The 15,966-nt window shown below is 44.6% G+C and overlaps 3 protein-coding genes across 10 annotated transcripts in view; 2 read left to right on the forward strand and 1 right to left on the reverse strand.

The window, feature by feature from the left end:
• Positions 1-5,451, forward strand: part of LOC125768155 (ankyrin repeat and BTB/POZ domain-containing protein 2) — a 79,718-nt gene extending 74,267 nt beyond the window's left edge. For both annotated transcript variants that reach the window (XM_049435447.1, XM_049435446.1), the window contains 8 exons: positions 156-2,778; positions 2,854-3,392; positions 3,467-3,705; positions 3,778-3,983; positions 4,057-4,214; positions 4,293-4,437; positions 4,526-4,708; positions 4,803-5,451. In XM_049435447.1, coding sequence (XP_049291404.1) covers positions 156-2,778; positions 2,854-3,392; positions 3,467-3,705; positions 3,778-3,983; positions 4,057-4,214; positions 4,293-4,437; positions 4,526-4,708; positions 4,803-5,102 — 4,393 coding nt within the window. In that variant the 3' untranslated portion in view covers positions 5,103-5,451. The remainder of the gene's footprint in view (positions 1-155; positions 2,779-2,853; positions 3,393-3,466; positions 3,706-3,777; positions 3,984-4,056; positions 4,215-4,292; positions 4,438-4,525; positions 4,709-4,802) is intronic.
• Positions 5,452-6,358: 907 nt separating this feature from the next.
• Positions 6,359-12,836, forward strand: LOC125768174 (uncharacterized). Of its 3 annotated transcripts, XR_007418851.1 has the most exons (4): positions 6,359-6,409; positions 6,467-8,909; positions 8,969-9,787; positions 12,188-12,836. XR_007418851.1 is itself a non-coding variant. In XM_049435504.1 (3 exons), the coding sequence occupies exons 1-3, from the start codon at positions 8,862-8,864 to the stop codon at positions 12,785-12,787; spliced, it is 1,467 nt and encodes a 488-aa protein (XP_049291461.1). In that variant the 5' UTR covers positions 8,410-8,861; the 3' UTR covers positions 12,788-12,836. The 3 variants fall into 3 exon arrangements, 2 of the variants coding, with proteins under 2 accessions (XP_049291461.1, XP_049291460.1); XM_049435504.1 differs by lacking the exon at positions 6,359-6,409 and having other exon boundaries at positions 8,410-8,909; XM_049435503.1 differs by lacking the exons at positions 6,359-6,409; positions 12,188-12,836 and having other exon boundaries at positions 8,413-8,909; positions 8,969-10,930.
• On the reverse strand, positions 12,833-15,404 carry LOC125768184 (syntaxin-7). 5 transcript variants are annotated; one of them, XM_049435518.1, is made up of 6 exons: positions 15,190-15,404; positions 14,686-14,738; positions 14,309-14,573; positions 14,071-14,236; positions 13,735-14,002; positions 12,833-13,665 (listed from the first exon to the last, which is right to left on the reverse strand). In XM_049435518.1, exons 3-6 carry the CDS (start codon positions 14,548-14,550, stop codon positions 13,487-13,489), a joined length of 855 nt encoding a protein of 284 aa, XP_049291475.1. In that variant the 5' UTR covers positions 14,551-14,573; positions 14,686-14,738; positions 15,190-15,404; the 3' UTR covers positions 12,833-13,486. The 5 variants fall into 5 exon arrangements, with proteins under 5 accessions (XP_049291475.1, XP_049291474.1, XP_049291476.1 ...); XM_049435517.1 differs by having other exon boundaries at positions 14,649-14,738; XM_049435519.1 differs by lacking the exon at positions 14,686-14,738 and having other exon boundaries at positions 14,309-14,557.
• Positions 15,405-15,966: the final 562 nt, after the last annotated feature.

Here is a 15,966-nt window from a genome sequence, read left to right on the forward strand (position 1 = left end):
ATACTTGAAGAATGTTGGATCGCTTGGTGATTTATTTTATCAATTCTGGATTCGGTTCATGAACATGACATCAAGTGCACATCTAGTTCGAAGATGTTTCAGTTTAAATTTCAGTACTAATATGTCTACATTCTTCTTTGTTTCCTCTTCCTCAGACCTTCCGGTACGGCTGTAACGAGCGGGCAGGTTAGTTCTCCGCCCAACACGTCCAGCAATCAGAGCAGCATCGGTCTCGCCAACAACCCAACGCACAATGGTTCCAGCGCGATCAGTGGTGGTGGTGGCAACTATCCAGCCAGTCCTAATGGCTTATCGCCAGGGAACCATTACATAGCGTCATCCAATCCGGTTGCCTCGCCCGGTGCCCGCATCCAGAGTCCGGCAATCGCAACACCGGCTCCGAGAGTTTCTAAAGAAATCGCTCTCCGTCCAGCCAATGGGAATGGTGACATGCGTAACTTTAGCTTATCTCCAGTCAACCAACAGTCGGGTGTTGGTGGACAGCCCACCGTAGAAAGCAACCTACCGAACTCACAATCTAACGACGGCAACAGAAAGTTCCATCAGCTTGCGGGACAGCAAGGCGGTTTACAACATGGGCAATCGCATCCACTGGCCGGTGGTGTCCATCATCAACACCATTCGCAGCAGCAACCGCAACATGCGCAACATCTGCAGCAACAGCAACAACATCAGCAACACCATCAGCAACAGTCCGGACCACATCGTTCGGTGGCCGGTCCGACAAAGCTTACCGTTCAAAGCTCCCCTGTAAAGGCCCAGCCAGCAATGGTAAGTGCCGGATTGGACAAATCGGTGGTAAATTCCACCGGAAATGGCAGCTCGGGCAACAACGACCTCAACAGCAAACGTACCGTTAACGGAAACGTGATCAGTAGCGTTACCACGATCAACGAGCAGCTCAACACGGGCAGCAATAGTACGAGCAGTGGCAGTAGCGTAAGCCACCTAAAGCAACACTTCTCCCAGAGTCATCATGCTGTGCCGGCTTCGTACCAGGTGGCAGCTTCTACCGCGGTAAGCGGCAGTGCCGGAACAGCACAGCCCGGTACACATTTGGCCAGCCCTGTTTCGAAGGGAGCCCCATCGTTGGGGATTACTCGAACGCACCATCATACCGGAACGCACGATTTCCGAGGACTGCAGCGTGTTAACGAATGTCACAGCTCGTCCGATGAGAACCGCTCATCCGGTCACGCCAGTATGTCCGACACGGGCCACGGCAGTAGCTCGCCGGGAGGTGGCAACCGTACCGGCGGTCCGCTGGGCCCGTTGCCCGAGGATCGTCTAGCGGCCGGTGTTACCAATCGTAGTGCGCGTTCGCGAGCCAGCTCAAACCATTCGCGCTCGCGGCACCGTGCCACGCCGGCCAAAATACCGTGGGGCGGTGGCGGTCTGGAGGACATCAAGATGGCCATCCAACAGCTGACGATGCGTTCGCATACGTCCACCTCGACGTACAGCAGTCTTAGCGCGGGCTCGGAAAGCTCGGAACCGGTGCGTCGGCTGGGCCGGTACAGCTCACTCGAGACGGTCAACACGAACGTGACCAGCGCGGATGAGTTCGTTTGGGTCGATTCGCACAATCGATTGGTGGAGCTGCAGCATCCACCCTGGAGCCAGCACTGTGTGCTGCGCGTCATTCGGACCGGACGCTGCCGCGAGTACGCAGAGCGGGTGTCCGTCGAAGCCGTACCACGTCTCGGATATTTACTGCAGCGCGCACTGGTACGTGTGGCCCGCGAGGTACAGCGATTGTCCGGTAGTTTGGGCCTGTGCTCCAAGCACGAGGTGGCCGGTGCGTTCAAAATCGTCCTGTCGCCCGCTTTATCGGATTCCTGCATTAAGGCATGTTTGCGAGCCGCCGCCATGTTTGCCGTGCCGGGCGATAGTGCACTGAAGCAGAGCAAATCGGCTCGCGCTGGTTTGCAGCTGCCGGTTGGACGATTCCACCGTTGGATGGCCGACGCACGGTTGGGACGCTTCGTGCATGAATACGCCGCCGTATATTTGTGCGCCGGGTTGGAAAATTTACTGGAGGAGATATTCCTACAGTGTCTCCCGACCGATCCCGGGGCTGCCCTGACAGCGACCGGCCTAGAGCATGCGATCGCCGGTTCCGGGGACTTGTGGGGATTGTTACAACCATACGCACATTTGAACGCAGGACGGGTCGCATCGGGTGCCCTCACGATGCCCCGTTGGGCTAGCCAATCGTCTATCAACTCGGGTGCGGTCGGTTCTAATGCACTCGAGCCATGTCTGCTGACCACCTGCGTTGGAAGTTTGAACGAGTTGAAAGACCTGGTCGGACGGGCGCAGCAACGTAGCCAGCACATTCCCATCTCGCAGACCGCGTTCCGCGTACTGTTCTACTTCATGCGATGCTCCCAGCTCGAGCACAACGATGTAGGAGCCGCCACCAACGGTGCCGTCAACAACATACAGGAACTGTGCTACGAACGGGCCTATGTCGTATTGCCACCGCTAGTCGAATGGCTTCGGGTATCGTCCGCACACGCCGAGTATCGGCACGCGTTACTCATCGACAAGGATGACATTATGCAGGCGGCCCGATTGCTGCTGCCAGGTGTGGACTGTCCACCTCGATTAATCGCTTCGGAAGAAGAGCTACCCTCCAAGAGGACAGCACTATCCGGTACACAGAGCATCAGCTCGTCGAACCATTCCGGACAGACACAACCGCTCCACGGTTCCTTGACCTCAAACTCATCCACATCGACGACGAGCAGCATTGTAAGTAGAACATATCGGGCAAAAGTGAGTGATCTCTCTAATACGATCAATCCTTTGATCTTTTTCGCCTTACAGGAAGACTCGAGCGAATGTGGACGGCGTGCGACGTACGCGTTAGCCTTCCGGCTAATGCTAACCGGTCGACCAGAGCTGCTGATACAGGCACTCTCATTAGTCCCACCGACGACACGCTACGACACATTGAACCACCAAGGAATGACCGCACTAATGATAGCTGCTGCGCGTAATGATGAAACGGCCCTACAAACGCTGCTAGATGCCGGTGCCGATCCGAACGTCGAGGTACCTGCCTCAGGCCATCCGAACTGTCCGGCGATCCATCCGGAAACGCAACACTGGACAGCGGTTACGTTTGCGGCCTGCAAAGGCAACTACCAGGCATTGCGCATTCTGCTCGATCGTGGCGCCCATGTCGAAGGTGGTGCTCGGCTCAGCGAAGACAAGTGCACACTGACCCCACTACAGGTAGCTAGCGGGTCGGGCATTGTGGAGGTTGTGGCTCTTCTGCTCGCCCACGGTGCCCACGCCTTCCTATCCACACAGCAGAAGGATCTTCTATGCTTCTCGGGCACGGCCCAACGAGGATGCTACAGGTAAGGGTTGAGCATAAGCATGTGCCCACGAAAAAAAAGCAAGTGTCCACTAACTAACGATTCTTTCTATTTAGTGCTATCTCGGTATCGGCCGCCCATGGACAACGGGTAACGTTGAGGAAGCTTTTGTCACATCCATTGGCACCGGGTAGCAGGGAGGTGTTGTCGCTGGAGGAAATGCTTGCGGAAGGAGACGGAGGAAATACGCGCACCCAGCTCGATCGTCAACCGGAGGCCCCACCGACACTGAACAAAACCCAAATCAAAAGTCTTCAAGAGGCCATGTATCATAGTGCTGAAAATAATCATTTAGGTGCGTGGACGATTCCCATACCTTTTTTGGAAACCATCGTGTACTGACTGCTCTCACTACCCGTTCTTGCAGATATTACCATCGAGCTACGTGCGCTAGGTGTACCGTGGACCTTGCACTGCTGGATGCACGCCCTGGCCGCCGCCCATGAGCTGCGTCTCGATGCCGTCATTGATCAGCTGCTGCAAGATTTTCTGCAAGTTTGTCCCGACGACTACAGCCAGCAGTTTGTCACCGAATGTTTGCCACTGCTGTTTAACATTTTCCGCTACAGCAAGGTGCGCACGATCGTTTACTCTTTCAAATAGCAAAGGCACGAAAGTAACGAACATCTTTTCCAATATTTTGCAGAAGGAAGGCACCACACTGCTGTTGGCCGATATCTTCAGCACCTGCTTCGGCTGGGAACCGATCAAACCGATCAAAGAGCCCGTCCTGCAGCCTTCGAACGGATCGCGCATTGATCCCAAGTTCGTCAACAACCCGGAGCTAAGCGATGTCACATTTCGGTACGAAGGCTAATGGCGCTGCGCTGCTACAAAATCCTTATGAATGTACATTTAACCTAACCGTTTCCCATTTTGCAGAGTGGAAAATCGTATCTTTTATGGGCACAAAATCGTTCTCGTCACCGCATCTCCGCGTCTGCAGAGCATGTTGAGCTCGAAGCTGAACGAAGGCACCGGCACACCGACCGTGCAGATCAACGACATTCGGTACCATATATTCGAGGTACTTACCAGGGCTTGGTTGTTGCCTTTTTTGATCGTCCATTTCTTCAAATTGTCACCTAACGTAACACGTTTGCATCTGTTTGCAGTTGGTGATGCAGTTCCTGTACAGTGGAGGATGTAGCGCCCTAGATGTGGCAGCAGGAGATGTGCTGGAGTTGATGGCAGCGGCCAGTTTCTTCCAGCTGGAAGGTCTTTTGCGGTACACGGAGGCACGCTGTGCTGAGATGATCGATATCGACAATGTGGTCGCCATGTACATACATGCGAAGGTAAGACTACTTCGCCGATCATACGGTCGCGTTCTGATCTGATTTGTACATACCGATAAACATTCGACTTGTTCCGTTCCCAATCTGACCATAGGTATATAATGCCCAAAAGCTGATGGAATATTGTCAGGGTTTCCTGCTACAGAACATGGTAGCTCTTCTGACGTACGACGATTCAGTAAAGCGGTTACTGTTTGCCAAGAAAATCCCCAACCATGACGTGCTCACGGGTTTGCTGACCACGCTGCAATCACGCATCAAGGCACGACGAAACAGCAGTTCAGCGTCGAGTGGAGGAGGAGTAGGGGGAAATAATGCACCTGTAACTGGTCCTACCACCACATCACCCAATGCAGCACAAGTTAACCGCTCATCTGCGAAGTCCGCTAAGTAGACTTGCATTAAGGCACCATTTTTTATATATTTTATTCATCACTATCGTCATCACGTTCTGGTTCTGGTGTCTGTCCCGAGACTCAAACCATGCACTGATTGCAACACAAAAAATATATGCTATTGCTCTACCCTTTGTACTACGATTTTAGTTGTGTTTTGGAACAGAACGGAAGTGACGATATTTGTAATCGAAACATAAAGTGTACATTACTATCCTATATACTAGACCTAGGTAGTACTCTACATATACTTTCAGAGCATAGGAACAAGAACACAAATTGCAGATTAAAGAGCAATAGTTATACGTACTTTACCGAAAATATACATAATGTTAAACACCTCTGAGAGCGTTGTGTACATTCTTTGTTTTTTTTTTATAAAATATTTTTATTAAAAGAAAAGAAAGAGAAATAAACTTATGTACTAGCTTACAATAGAAATAGGTAAAACAAAAAGAAGAGGATAAAACAAAAACACAGGTCACAATGAACATTTAAGGACTTCTTCATCTATCACTGCATTATTGTTTCTAATACGCTATCTTGTTGTGGACCAGTAGGTACAGAACGGATCTCTGTACGGATGAAAGCTGCCGAGTGCTGATGTTGGCCCAAACTTGTCGCCAGCTTATTTTTGGGAATTCTTGCTCTATCTTGGAGTCAGGGAGCCTCTCAACTATTATCCGACGAAGTGCTCGAGCGATAATTCTGGGAATTGTGTCCGGCATGTATGCTAGTTGCATGACAACCTTTCTAAGACATGGATACGTCGATGAAATGAAAGTTATGTTTGGAGGGTTTCCAGCGCACGACATATGGCAGACATATGTAGGCCTTCGACAGGAAAACAATCCTTTTCATTTGTTCGTCGATAATTTTAACAATTGAACATTTCATGATTTTTTAAAGAAATGTATATAAACCACTTTATGCATAAACCTCCATTTTTAAATCACAATATTGTTAGATGTACGGCTTGGCCGTTCAAACGTGTGTAAAACAAACAACAAACACGTGTTCAAATAAATTCAAATTCAAATAATTCAAATTAATATTCCTAGAACAGGCTGCTTTCAAACGCAAGAATCTAAGTGAAGATTATAAACGTACACCTCTTCGATGACAACTCCAAGGAGACGCAGGAATTTAAGCAAAGCAGAACGTAAATTACCGGAACATAAAAACGGTGTTTCACGCTAAAGTATCCACTTTTTGGTCGAGATAATTTGTATTCCACATAAAAGCATCAGCATCAGAAATGAATGCTTCTGACAACGGAAGTCCTTTCAACGGGTTGCCACCGGAGGTAAGCGATTCTCAAATCTTATCAACAACAACTTTACAATATCCATCGGTTTTGTAGATAATATGCCACATTTTCGACTATTTGGATCTGGATACGCTAAAATCAGTTTCCCTGACCAGTCGACGAATGGAGCGCATCTTTTCAAGCTACAGCTCTGTTCGATTTACTTTGTTCATCGATGATGATAGCTGCCTGAATGTTAAGAAGCCTTCTGGTGATTCTAATATTTCCCATGACTCAGTGGAATCCATAGCTAAAACGTTGCAGCAGTCATCGCGCTACTACCATACAGTATATCTACCAGTGCATTTCAAAGAGCCCTATTTCGAACAAAGCATGTATAGTGTGCTCAGCAAGGTATTGGAAACGGATTGGCTACAACAGTTGATCGTATTGAAACTCGCAATGGGTCACGATTCACAAAAGTATGTTGCGCAGATATCAGCCGCGCTGCCTAAAATGGATTATCTACAGGAACTGAAGTTCATTAAAACACGTGGTACGCCAGATGCTGAACTTTTTAAAGAATTAAAGATAGAAAATGGCTCTCTTCAGCGCTTGGTTCTGGAAGTAGTGTTGCCGAATGTGATTAACTGCCCAAAACTTCGTAACCTTGACATCGCAGCTCAACTCGACGCAGAGGTGCAATTTGGTAAACAATACGCTCAATACGATGGCCAGGAACCGTACTGGAAGCTAAAGCAATTGGAGGAATTCAGAATTACAAAACACAAATCGATCGGTAGACGGATTTTTACGCAACATAGCTTCGGATTCAAGTTCAAGTTCTACCAACATCTTACACGGCTAAAGAAACTTCACATTTACGAAACACCCGTATCGGAAAAATTTCTTCAGAGTATTTGTGAGTCGTGCTTGCATCTAGAGGACCTGTTTATTACTTTCTTGCAGGTAACCGATTCAAATTCTTTAAGTTGCCTATCAAATCTACCTGATTTACGACGGCTCGGAATCTGGCAGAACAAGACACTGGAGCTTTCGTTCGCTTCCGTTAATGCTCCCAAGCTTGAAAACCTTACCCTAGGCCCAGTGAATGTAGTTTGGGAATCACTAGAACAGTTGCAATCGATCAAATCACTCTCTATAAGAACAAATCGTTTTGCCGATGTACACATCCCCCTTTCCTTTGCCACAAGCTTGAAGCAGCTAGGATTTTTGTGGGTTGATTTCCGTTTCGTTGAAGATCGTAGGACCCAGAGACAAATGTGTCAAGTTTTGAAAGAACTACCAGGTCTGAAGACGCTTATCTTGGAGCATCTGGTGGAGAGCGTACATTCACCAATAATAATTCCATTACCTCAAGTGACACGTTTGGTGCTGAATAGATGTTTCATGAATCAAGGCGCGGCGTTTGTTGCTGGGCGGTTTCCTAACGTAAAACGAGTCGAACTGAAAGTTCCGAAATGTTTTGCATGTGAGTACGAAGAGAGCGTGCATGAAGGAATGTTACGCCATCGTAACCAATCAGCTGTATTCAAAAAAGCTGCACAGGATAGCTCTAGAGAAGTTAATTGAGGAATAATTAAAAATTAAGGAAGAAATGAATTATGTTAGCTTACATGAAATTAAAAGGAATTAATGGCAGAAAACAAACGGCTGAACACCGAACGCGGTTACAGCAAACGATTAAGAATCGGTTAAGAAAGAAGCACGCCGGACAAACGATAATTCGTGAGGTTTCACACAGGTTCTCTGTTAGTAAAAAATGAGCATGCGAAACAGTGTAACTAGGTACATTAGGTGTAGGAAGATTTAATTTGCACTACATGTTTCAGGTTAACAAAACCGTTTGGTTCACGGTTTTTCCGTCTTATTTGTATACTGTCGTCATTCCAATTTGAATTATAATCGCAAACAACGATGGATTTGGACATTGAAATGTAAGAAGAACAAGAATTTAAGAAGAAAGAATTACGTTGTTGAACATATTAAGGTACATGTTTAAAAAAATTAATTGTTTTGACAAACGTACGCTTTAGTTGTTTTCTTTCCAATCTTTCGTGAGCGAGGATTATAAGCCATGAACAAGTGCCTTTACAAATTTCAACATTCTGTTTTACAAACTGTGCAGTCAGTTTTTAGTTTTCCACATTTCATAATTTCCTTGTACATTTACATAAGTGCAGAAGACCGTCACTATGGCGTACAACAAACACGTGTGACATTACTGCCAATTCAAATAGACCGAAACAATATTCAACAATTGAATCAAAAATTTATATTCCTAGAAGAGAGCCTTCAAACATAAGTCTCAAAGTAGAGGTAATAAACGTACACATCTTCGATGACAACTACAACGACGAGACGCAGGAAACAGAACGTGAGTTGCCGGAAATATAATACAAATAAACGGGGTTTCAACAAAAGATAGTCATTACTGGTCGAGATCATTTGTATTCCACATAAAAGTTAAGAAAACAGCGCCTCAGAAATGAACTCTTCCGGCAGCGTACTTCCTTTCGACGAGTTGCCAACCGAGGTAAGCGATTCTCAAATCTTATCAACAAAACAACTTTGCAATCTCCATCGTATTCGTAGATAATATGGCACATATTCGCCTATTTGGACCTGGACACGCTAAAATCAGTTTCCCTGACCAGTCGCCGCTTGGAGCGCATCTTTTCAAGCTACAGCTGTTTTCGTTTTACGTTGTTCATCGATGATAGTAGCAGGCTTAATCTTCCGGGTGATACGTATGTTTCCCATGGCTTTATGGAATCCATAGCTAAAACGTTGCGTCACTCAAAGCGTTACTATCAGAAAGTACATCTACCTGTGCAGTTGTATAGTGTACTCAGCAAGGAATTGGAACCGAATTGGTTACAACAATTGGTCGTACTAAACCTTACAATGGGCCACGATTTACAAAATTACATTACGCAGATAACAGTCGCGCTGCCTAAAATGGATTATCTACAGGAACTGAAGTTCATTAAAATACGTGGTACGCCAAGTGCCGAACATTTTATAGAATTAAAGATAGAAAATGGCTCTCTTCAGCGACTGGTTCTTGAAGTAATGTTGCCAAGTGTGATTAACTGCCCAAAGCTTCGCAAGCTTGACGTCGGAGCTCAACTTGACGCAGATACGCAGTTTGGCGAACAATATGCTCAATACGATGGACAGGAACCGTACTGGAAGCTAAAGCAACTGGAGGAATTCAGAATTACAAAACACAAATCGATCGGTAGACGGATTTTAATGCAACATAGCCCCGAATTCAAGTTCAAGTTCTACCAACATCTTACACAGCTAAAGAAACTTCACTTTTACGAACCACCCGTATCGGAAAAGTTTCTTCAGATTATTTGTGAATCGTGCCTGCATCTAGAGGACCTGTTTATTACTTTCTTGCAGGTAATCGATTCAAATTCTTTAAGTTGCCTATCAAACCTACCTTATTTACGACGGCTCGGAATCTGGCAGAACAACACACTGGAGCTTTCGTTCGCTTCCGTTAATGCTCCCAAGCTTGAAAACCTTACGCTGGGCCCAGTGAATGTAGTTTGGGAATCACTAGAGCAGTTGCAATCGGTCAAATCACTCTGTATAAGAATGAATCATTTTGTCAATAGGCCCATCCCTCTATCCTTTGCCAAACGAATGAAGCAACTAGAATTTTTGTGGATAGATTTCTTTTTCTTTGCAAATCCTGAGATCCAAAGAAAAATGTTTCAAGTTTTGGAAGAACTAACACATCTGAAGACACTTATCTTGGATCATATGGAGGAGAGAGAACATTCACCAATAATTTCCCCATTGCCTCAAGTGAAACGTCTGATACTGTATAAGTGTTACCTGAAGCAAGATTCGACGTTTGTTGCTGGGCGGTTTCCTAACGTAAAACAAGTCGAGCTGAAAGTTCCTAAATGTTTTACATGGGACTACGAAGAAAGCCTCTATGAAGAAATCTTTCGTCTTCGTAACCATTCACTTGTATTGCCCAGTACACGCTGTGTAGACAGTGATTAGTTTTCCACATTTCATAATTTCCTTGTACATTTACATAAGTGCAGAAGACCATCACTATGGCGTACAACAAACACGTGTGACATTACTGCCAATTCAAATAGGCCGAAACAATACAGTCAATATCCGAGTTACGCGGTTCTCGACATACGCGGATTCGGAGATACGAGGTTTTTAAAATTTGACAGAAAAAGGAGTTTATAACTTGTACTTTATACTTTATCTTTTATAGTTATATTTTATTCGTTCCTTTATGAATTTAGTTATTTGTAAACTTTTATTACATCAATAAAATAATTTTTCGTTCCATGCATAATGAATAAAATGTTATTGAAAATTATGTTTAACTCATTCATCGCCGTAGATTTGTTGCATTTTTTGACACGGCGTTGAACTTGTTTTTTTATTTCACCTAACAACGGCCAGGCCGTATATCTTAAATCGTTGAACGTGTTAAATATGATTAAATAACGGTCTGTTTTGTGTTTTTAAAAAATACGTTTTCTTCTTGCGCACACATTGGATCCCTGAATAGGAGGTATAAACTACATGTCATCCAGTATTCGAGATACGTGGATTTCTCTGGAACGCATCACCCGCGTATCTCGGGTAATTACTGTATTCAACAATTGAATCAAAAATTTATATTCCTAGAAGAGAGCCTTCACACGCAAGTCTCAAAGTAGAGGTAATAAACGTACACATCTTCGATGACAACTGCAACGAGACGCAGGAATTTGAACAAAACAGAACGTGAGTTGCCGGAACAAATAAACGGGGTTTCAACAAAAGATAGTCATTACTGTTCGAGATCAGTTGTATTCCACATAAAAGTTAAGGAAACAGAGCCTCAGAAATGAACTCTTCCGGCAGCGTACTTCCTTTCGACGAGTTGCCAACCGAGGTAAGCAATTCTCAAATCTTATCAACAAATCAATGTTGTAATCTCCATCGTATTTGTAGATAATATGCCACATATTCGATTATATGGACTTGGACACGCTAAAATCGGTTTCCCTGACTTGTCAGCGCTTGAACTGCATCTTTTCAAGCTATCGTTGTATTCGTTTTACGTTTTTCATCGATGATGATAGCAGCCTTAATCATCCGAATCATCCCGGCCATTCTCGTGTTTCCCATGGCTCTATGGAATCCATAGCTAAAACGTTGCGTCACTCAAAGCGTTACTATCAGAAAGTACATCTACCTGTGCAGTTGTATAGTGTACTCAGCAAGGAATTGGAACCGAATTGGTTACAACAATTGGTCGTACTAAACCTCACAATGGGCCACGAATCACAAAAATACGCTGCGCAGATAACAGCCGCACTGCCTACAATGAATCATCTACATGAACTGAAGTTCATTCAAACCAATAATACGCCGGAAGTTGAACTTTTTAAAGAATTAAAGATAGAAAATGGCTCTCTTCAGCGACTGGTTCTTGAAGTAATGTTGCCAAGTGTGATTAACTGCCCAAAGCTTCGCAAGCTTGACGTCGGATCTCATCTTGACGCAGAGACACAGTTTGGCAAACAGTATGCCCAATACGGCAACCAGGAACCGTACTGGAAGCTAAAGCAATTGGAGGAATTCAGAATTACAAAACAAATGTTCGGTAGTTGGGCCTCTACGGAACATCGCCCTGGGTACAAGTTCAAGTTCTATCAACATCTTACACAGCTAAAGAAACTTCACATTTACGACACACCCGTATCGGAAAAGTTTCTTCAGAGTATTTGTGAGTCGTGCCTGCATCTAGAGGATCTGTTTATTACTTTCTTGCAGGTGATCGATTCAAATTCTTTATGTTGCCTATCAAACCTGCCTGATTTACGACGGCTCGGAATCTGGCAGAGCACGATATCGCATCTTCCGTTCTCTTCCGTTAAGGTTCCCAAGCTTGAACACCTTACGCTGGGCCCAGTGAATGTAGTATGGGAATCATTGGAACAGTTCCAATCGATCAAATCACTTTGTATAAGACAGAACGATTTTGCCAATATACTCATCCCTCTATCCTTTGCCAAACAAATGAAGCAACTAGAATTTTTGTGGATAGATTTCCATTTCGTTGGAGATCCTAAGATCCAAAGAAAACTGTTTCAAGTTTTGGAAGAACTAACACATCTGAAGACACTTATCTTGGATCATCTGGTGGTTAGCGAACATTTACCAATAATGCCACCATTGCCTCAAGTGAAACGTCTGATACTGCATGAGTGTTACATGAAGCAAGATTCAGCAGTTCTTGCTGGGCGATTTCCTAACGTAGAACGAGTCGAGCTGAAAATTCCGAAATATTTTGCATGTGACTACGAAGAAAGCCTCTATGTAGAAATGTTTCGTCGTCGTAACTTTGGACTTGTATTAGTAACTGATTCTTAATACTTTATGGTTTGTATAAAAATAAAAAATAAAAAACAATGTAACTAAATTAGGTATAGGAAGATTTATTTTTTACTACATATTTTAGCTGAAAACAAAAGTTTACTATATGCTAACCCTCCCACCATCATTATTCAAACAGGCATTGGAGAGTTATGAATGTAACGATTTAATAAAGAAGTACCTCCAAATACCGGTCAGTAATAGTAAGCCAATAATGGCCTAATACATATCGCTGCATTGGGATGAATTACGAGATTCGACCGATATTTGATTGATTATTGATGAATAATGGAATCTTATCCGCTGCGCCCCAACGCTCAGATTGAAATTGTTCGTTAAGCCCTGTAAGGTTATTACAATTAACCGATCCAACATTCGCGTACGATTTACAAAATGTGTCTGTAAACTATTCCACTTATTAGGGGTTGCTTTCAATAATCGATCATCGATTAGTTCATGATTTTGCTTCTCTTAATTCGATAAGCTAATTTGGAAACGTGAACAATACAAGTTACATCTTAGGTGATGTTGTACAAGAGGAACACATTCAAAACATACGGGTAATGAAGATCGCCATAGGATCGCCAAAAGGTGGTAATGATCGTTCAATAATAAAATTTCCCGTACTGTTTGTTGTGTATGTGTGTGGGTGTAAATAATCCCCCATGGACATCGTTTCGTTCCTCTTGGAGGATCTTAGCTCTTGAGCTTGGACACGATAATGCCGGTGACCACGAGTCCCAGTATCACAGCGATGATCAGCAATATCAACACTTTACGGCGGTACCGATTTTGATACTCAGCCGCCTTGACCAATTCTTCTGCACCGCTTTCCACGTTGTCCACCGTACGTCCGATCGAATTTTCAATAGTGTCTGAAAAGGATTGAGAAAAGACACTATGCTTTATTGTACGATAAAGCCTCAGTTAGCAAAATAACACACCAATCACTTCACTCTGTTGGGACGTGAGATTGCTTAGTTCCCTCATGATATGATTGACATCGAGCACGTTTGCCTCGATCTCCCGGAACCGTTGCTCCCGTTCCAGCAGCATATCCTGTTCGAACTGCAAACTCTGCTGAAGTTGCTTCTGTCTCTGCAGCTCTTGCTGTTGCTCTGTTGTCCCGGGAATTCCAATCTCTCCCGCGGCCAGATCGTCCGCCTGCGATGCATTCACTAAAAACACCTGTTTCATCTTGGCCGCTATGCTCTATCCAAAGGCAACGGCAATCGATTAGAAATGGTTTCTTTTCATTCAAGATTAAACGGGCAAAATACCTGTTGGCTTTTAGAATAAAATTGAACCACTTGCTTGAAGTCCGAAGTGAGCTTTTCGACCTGTAACTTTTGCTGCTTATCACCGCCCCGCACAACCACCGTCAGCCGCTGGAGGTCTTTGGTGGTTGTGGCAATCCGCTGGTTCGTGCCAGTTTGAATATCATTGCTAAAATGCAGGTAATGTAATTGTATAGAGGGCACATGCAATGTAAGCTTGACTTCATATGCTGTCTCTTACATTTTATCCCTCAGGGACTGATTGTCCTTTGACGTGCCGAGTGTACGATTTGCCTTCTCCAAAAACTGCCAGCTCTGCTTCACGAAGATCGTGTTCGCCGCAATCGATTCGCTGAGCGAGATGAACTCGGTCGGGCTAAACCCGCCAAAGTTACCGTCCGAGGTAGTTGCCGCCGTGCTACTCATTGCACCGTAATCTCGTTGACCAATTCCACGTGGTAGCCCGAGTCCTTCCCTCGACATGGTATTCCTGTGTGGACCGTGCACTGTTTTCAACGAAGTATTATAATTACCGGAGAATTATATGGATGGAAATGGAACTCGGTGGTAGCAAAGCTAACCCGGTTGCTGAACGAGATTAACCGTGCTAATAAGAACCTGAACCAGATTTTTTTTCGCTGTCGCTCCACGGATTGTTTCTGCTTCCTCTCCTTCCGGTTGTGTCCCGTGTGAGAGCAAAATCGAAAGTGAACGGATTATAAAAGTGAGATAAGCGTCAAACAAATCATTGTCAACGTATGTAAAGCGAATGATGGTGACTAATTTCCAGCGCTCTCGAAGCAGAACAGCGAACGGACGGATTATGATGCTTATCAAAATTCGAGCACAAACAGCTTTACGTTCTTTATTCTACGGACGAATGCCATTTGTCTGGGCACTATCACCATGCACCGATGGGACTATGTTTGCGAAGCGAGGCACACAAAAACGGCTTCTTCTTATGTTGGGATGAATGGAGCACACAACATAGATGATTTCTTCCCGATTACCAATGTACGGAGGAAGCCTTATGGTGCGTGTATCATACTCTGTCGATCCACCCTTTCTTGTTTGATCGTAGTGATTCCTTCAAAGCATTCGACTAGTCGCAACGAAACTTACCACCGTTGTGTGTCCACCGGTCGAGCGTCGCCCAACTGGATGGTTTACGGGGCTGGCTCCAAACACAGCGAAATACACTTTATACACTTTAAACGATTTCGCACAGATAAAGGTATTGTGCTGCACAATAACTATTTGGTTCGTGATGAACTACGCAAAATAAAGAACCTGCTTCGAGGTCAGTTTGTGACAGATCCAAACACAACTCAATTTGACAGTTCGGTTGAGCATCCCTGGCTGAGTCATCTGTTCGGTACAGCTGTGTGTGTGCGGTAGGTTTTTTTTTTGCTACATCACACTGGTAAGGATAATTATGTTGCATATGTTATATTAACTTTACAATAAACTAATTTTACATTTTATTTTCCAAAGGAATTATTCCTTCGTACAATAATGGAGAAAATTCGTAGTGTTATTTTTTTTAAATGTCAAATAACATTTCATCAAACGTCAAACCATGTGGAAACGAAAGGCGCCAAATTCACATGCGCAAAGATGTGTTGTAAAAGGCACATTTTTATACGAATTGCATCGCCAAAAGCAACCAACCGCTCTCATATCTATTCCGGAAGTCATCTTACGTACCGTGAAACAGCAGCGTGGTGCAACGGTTTACTCAGATTTGCGAAAATTACTCACCAACAATAATCGCGTATTCATACGGTGACCTCAAAATTTGCCGCCCGAAATACAAGGTGAAAATATTAAAACAACATTCCACACAGTCTCCCAACGATTCAACGACCTGGTCGAAATAAGTCTTCAGCCAGAAATGTA

The sequence above is a fragment of the Anopheles funestus genome, chromosome 3RL, assembly GCF_943734845.2.
Source record: "Anopheles funestus chromosome 3RL, idAnoFuneDA-416_04, whole genome shotgun sequence".
In the NCBI taxonomy this organism is placed as follows: domain Eukaryota; kingdom Metazoa; phylum Arthropoda; class Insecta; order Diptera; family Culicidae; genus Anopheles; species Anopheles funestus.

Excerpts from the sequence above, each read along its gene's own strand:
- LOC125768174 (XM_049435503.1), top strand. The coding sequence starts at position 8,862 with ATGAACTCTTCCGGCAGCGTACTTCCTTTCGACGAGTTGCCAACCGAG. Across the intron at positions 8,910-8,968 it reads TCGACGAGTTGCCAACCGAG|ATAATATGGCACATATTCGC; the intron begins GTAAGCGATTCT and ends TCGTATTCGTAG.
- LOC125768184 (XM_049435519.1), bottom strand. The coding sequence starts at position 14,550 with ATGTCGAGGGAAGGACTCGGGCTACCACGTGGAATTGGTCAACGAGAT. Across the intron at positions 14,237-14,308 it reads CAGTCCCTGAGGGATAAAAT|CAATGATATTCAAACTGGCA; the intron begins GTAAGAGACAGC and ends CCTGCATTTTAG. Across the intron at positions 14,003-14,070 it reads TTTATTCTAAAAGCCAACAG|AGCATAGCGGCCAAGATGAA; the intron begins GTATTTTGCCCG and ends GCCTTTGGATAG.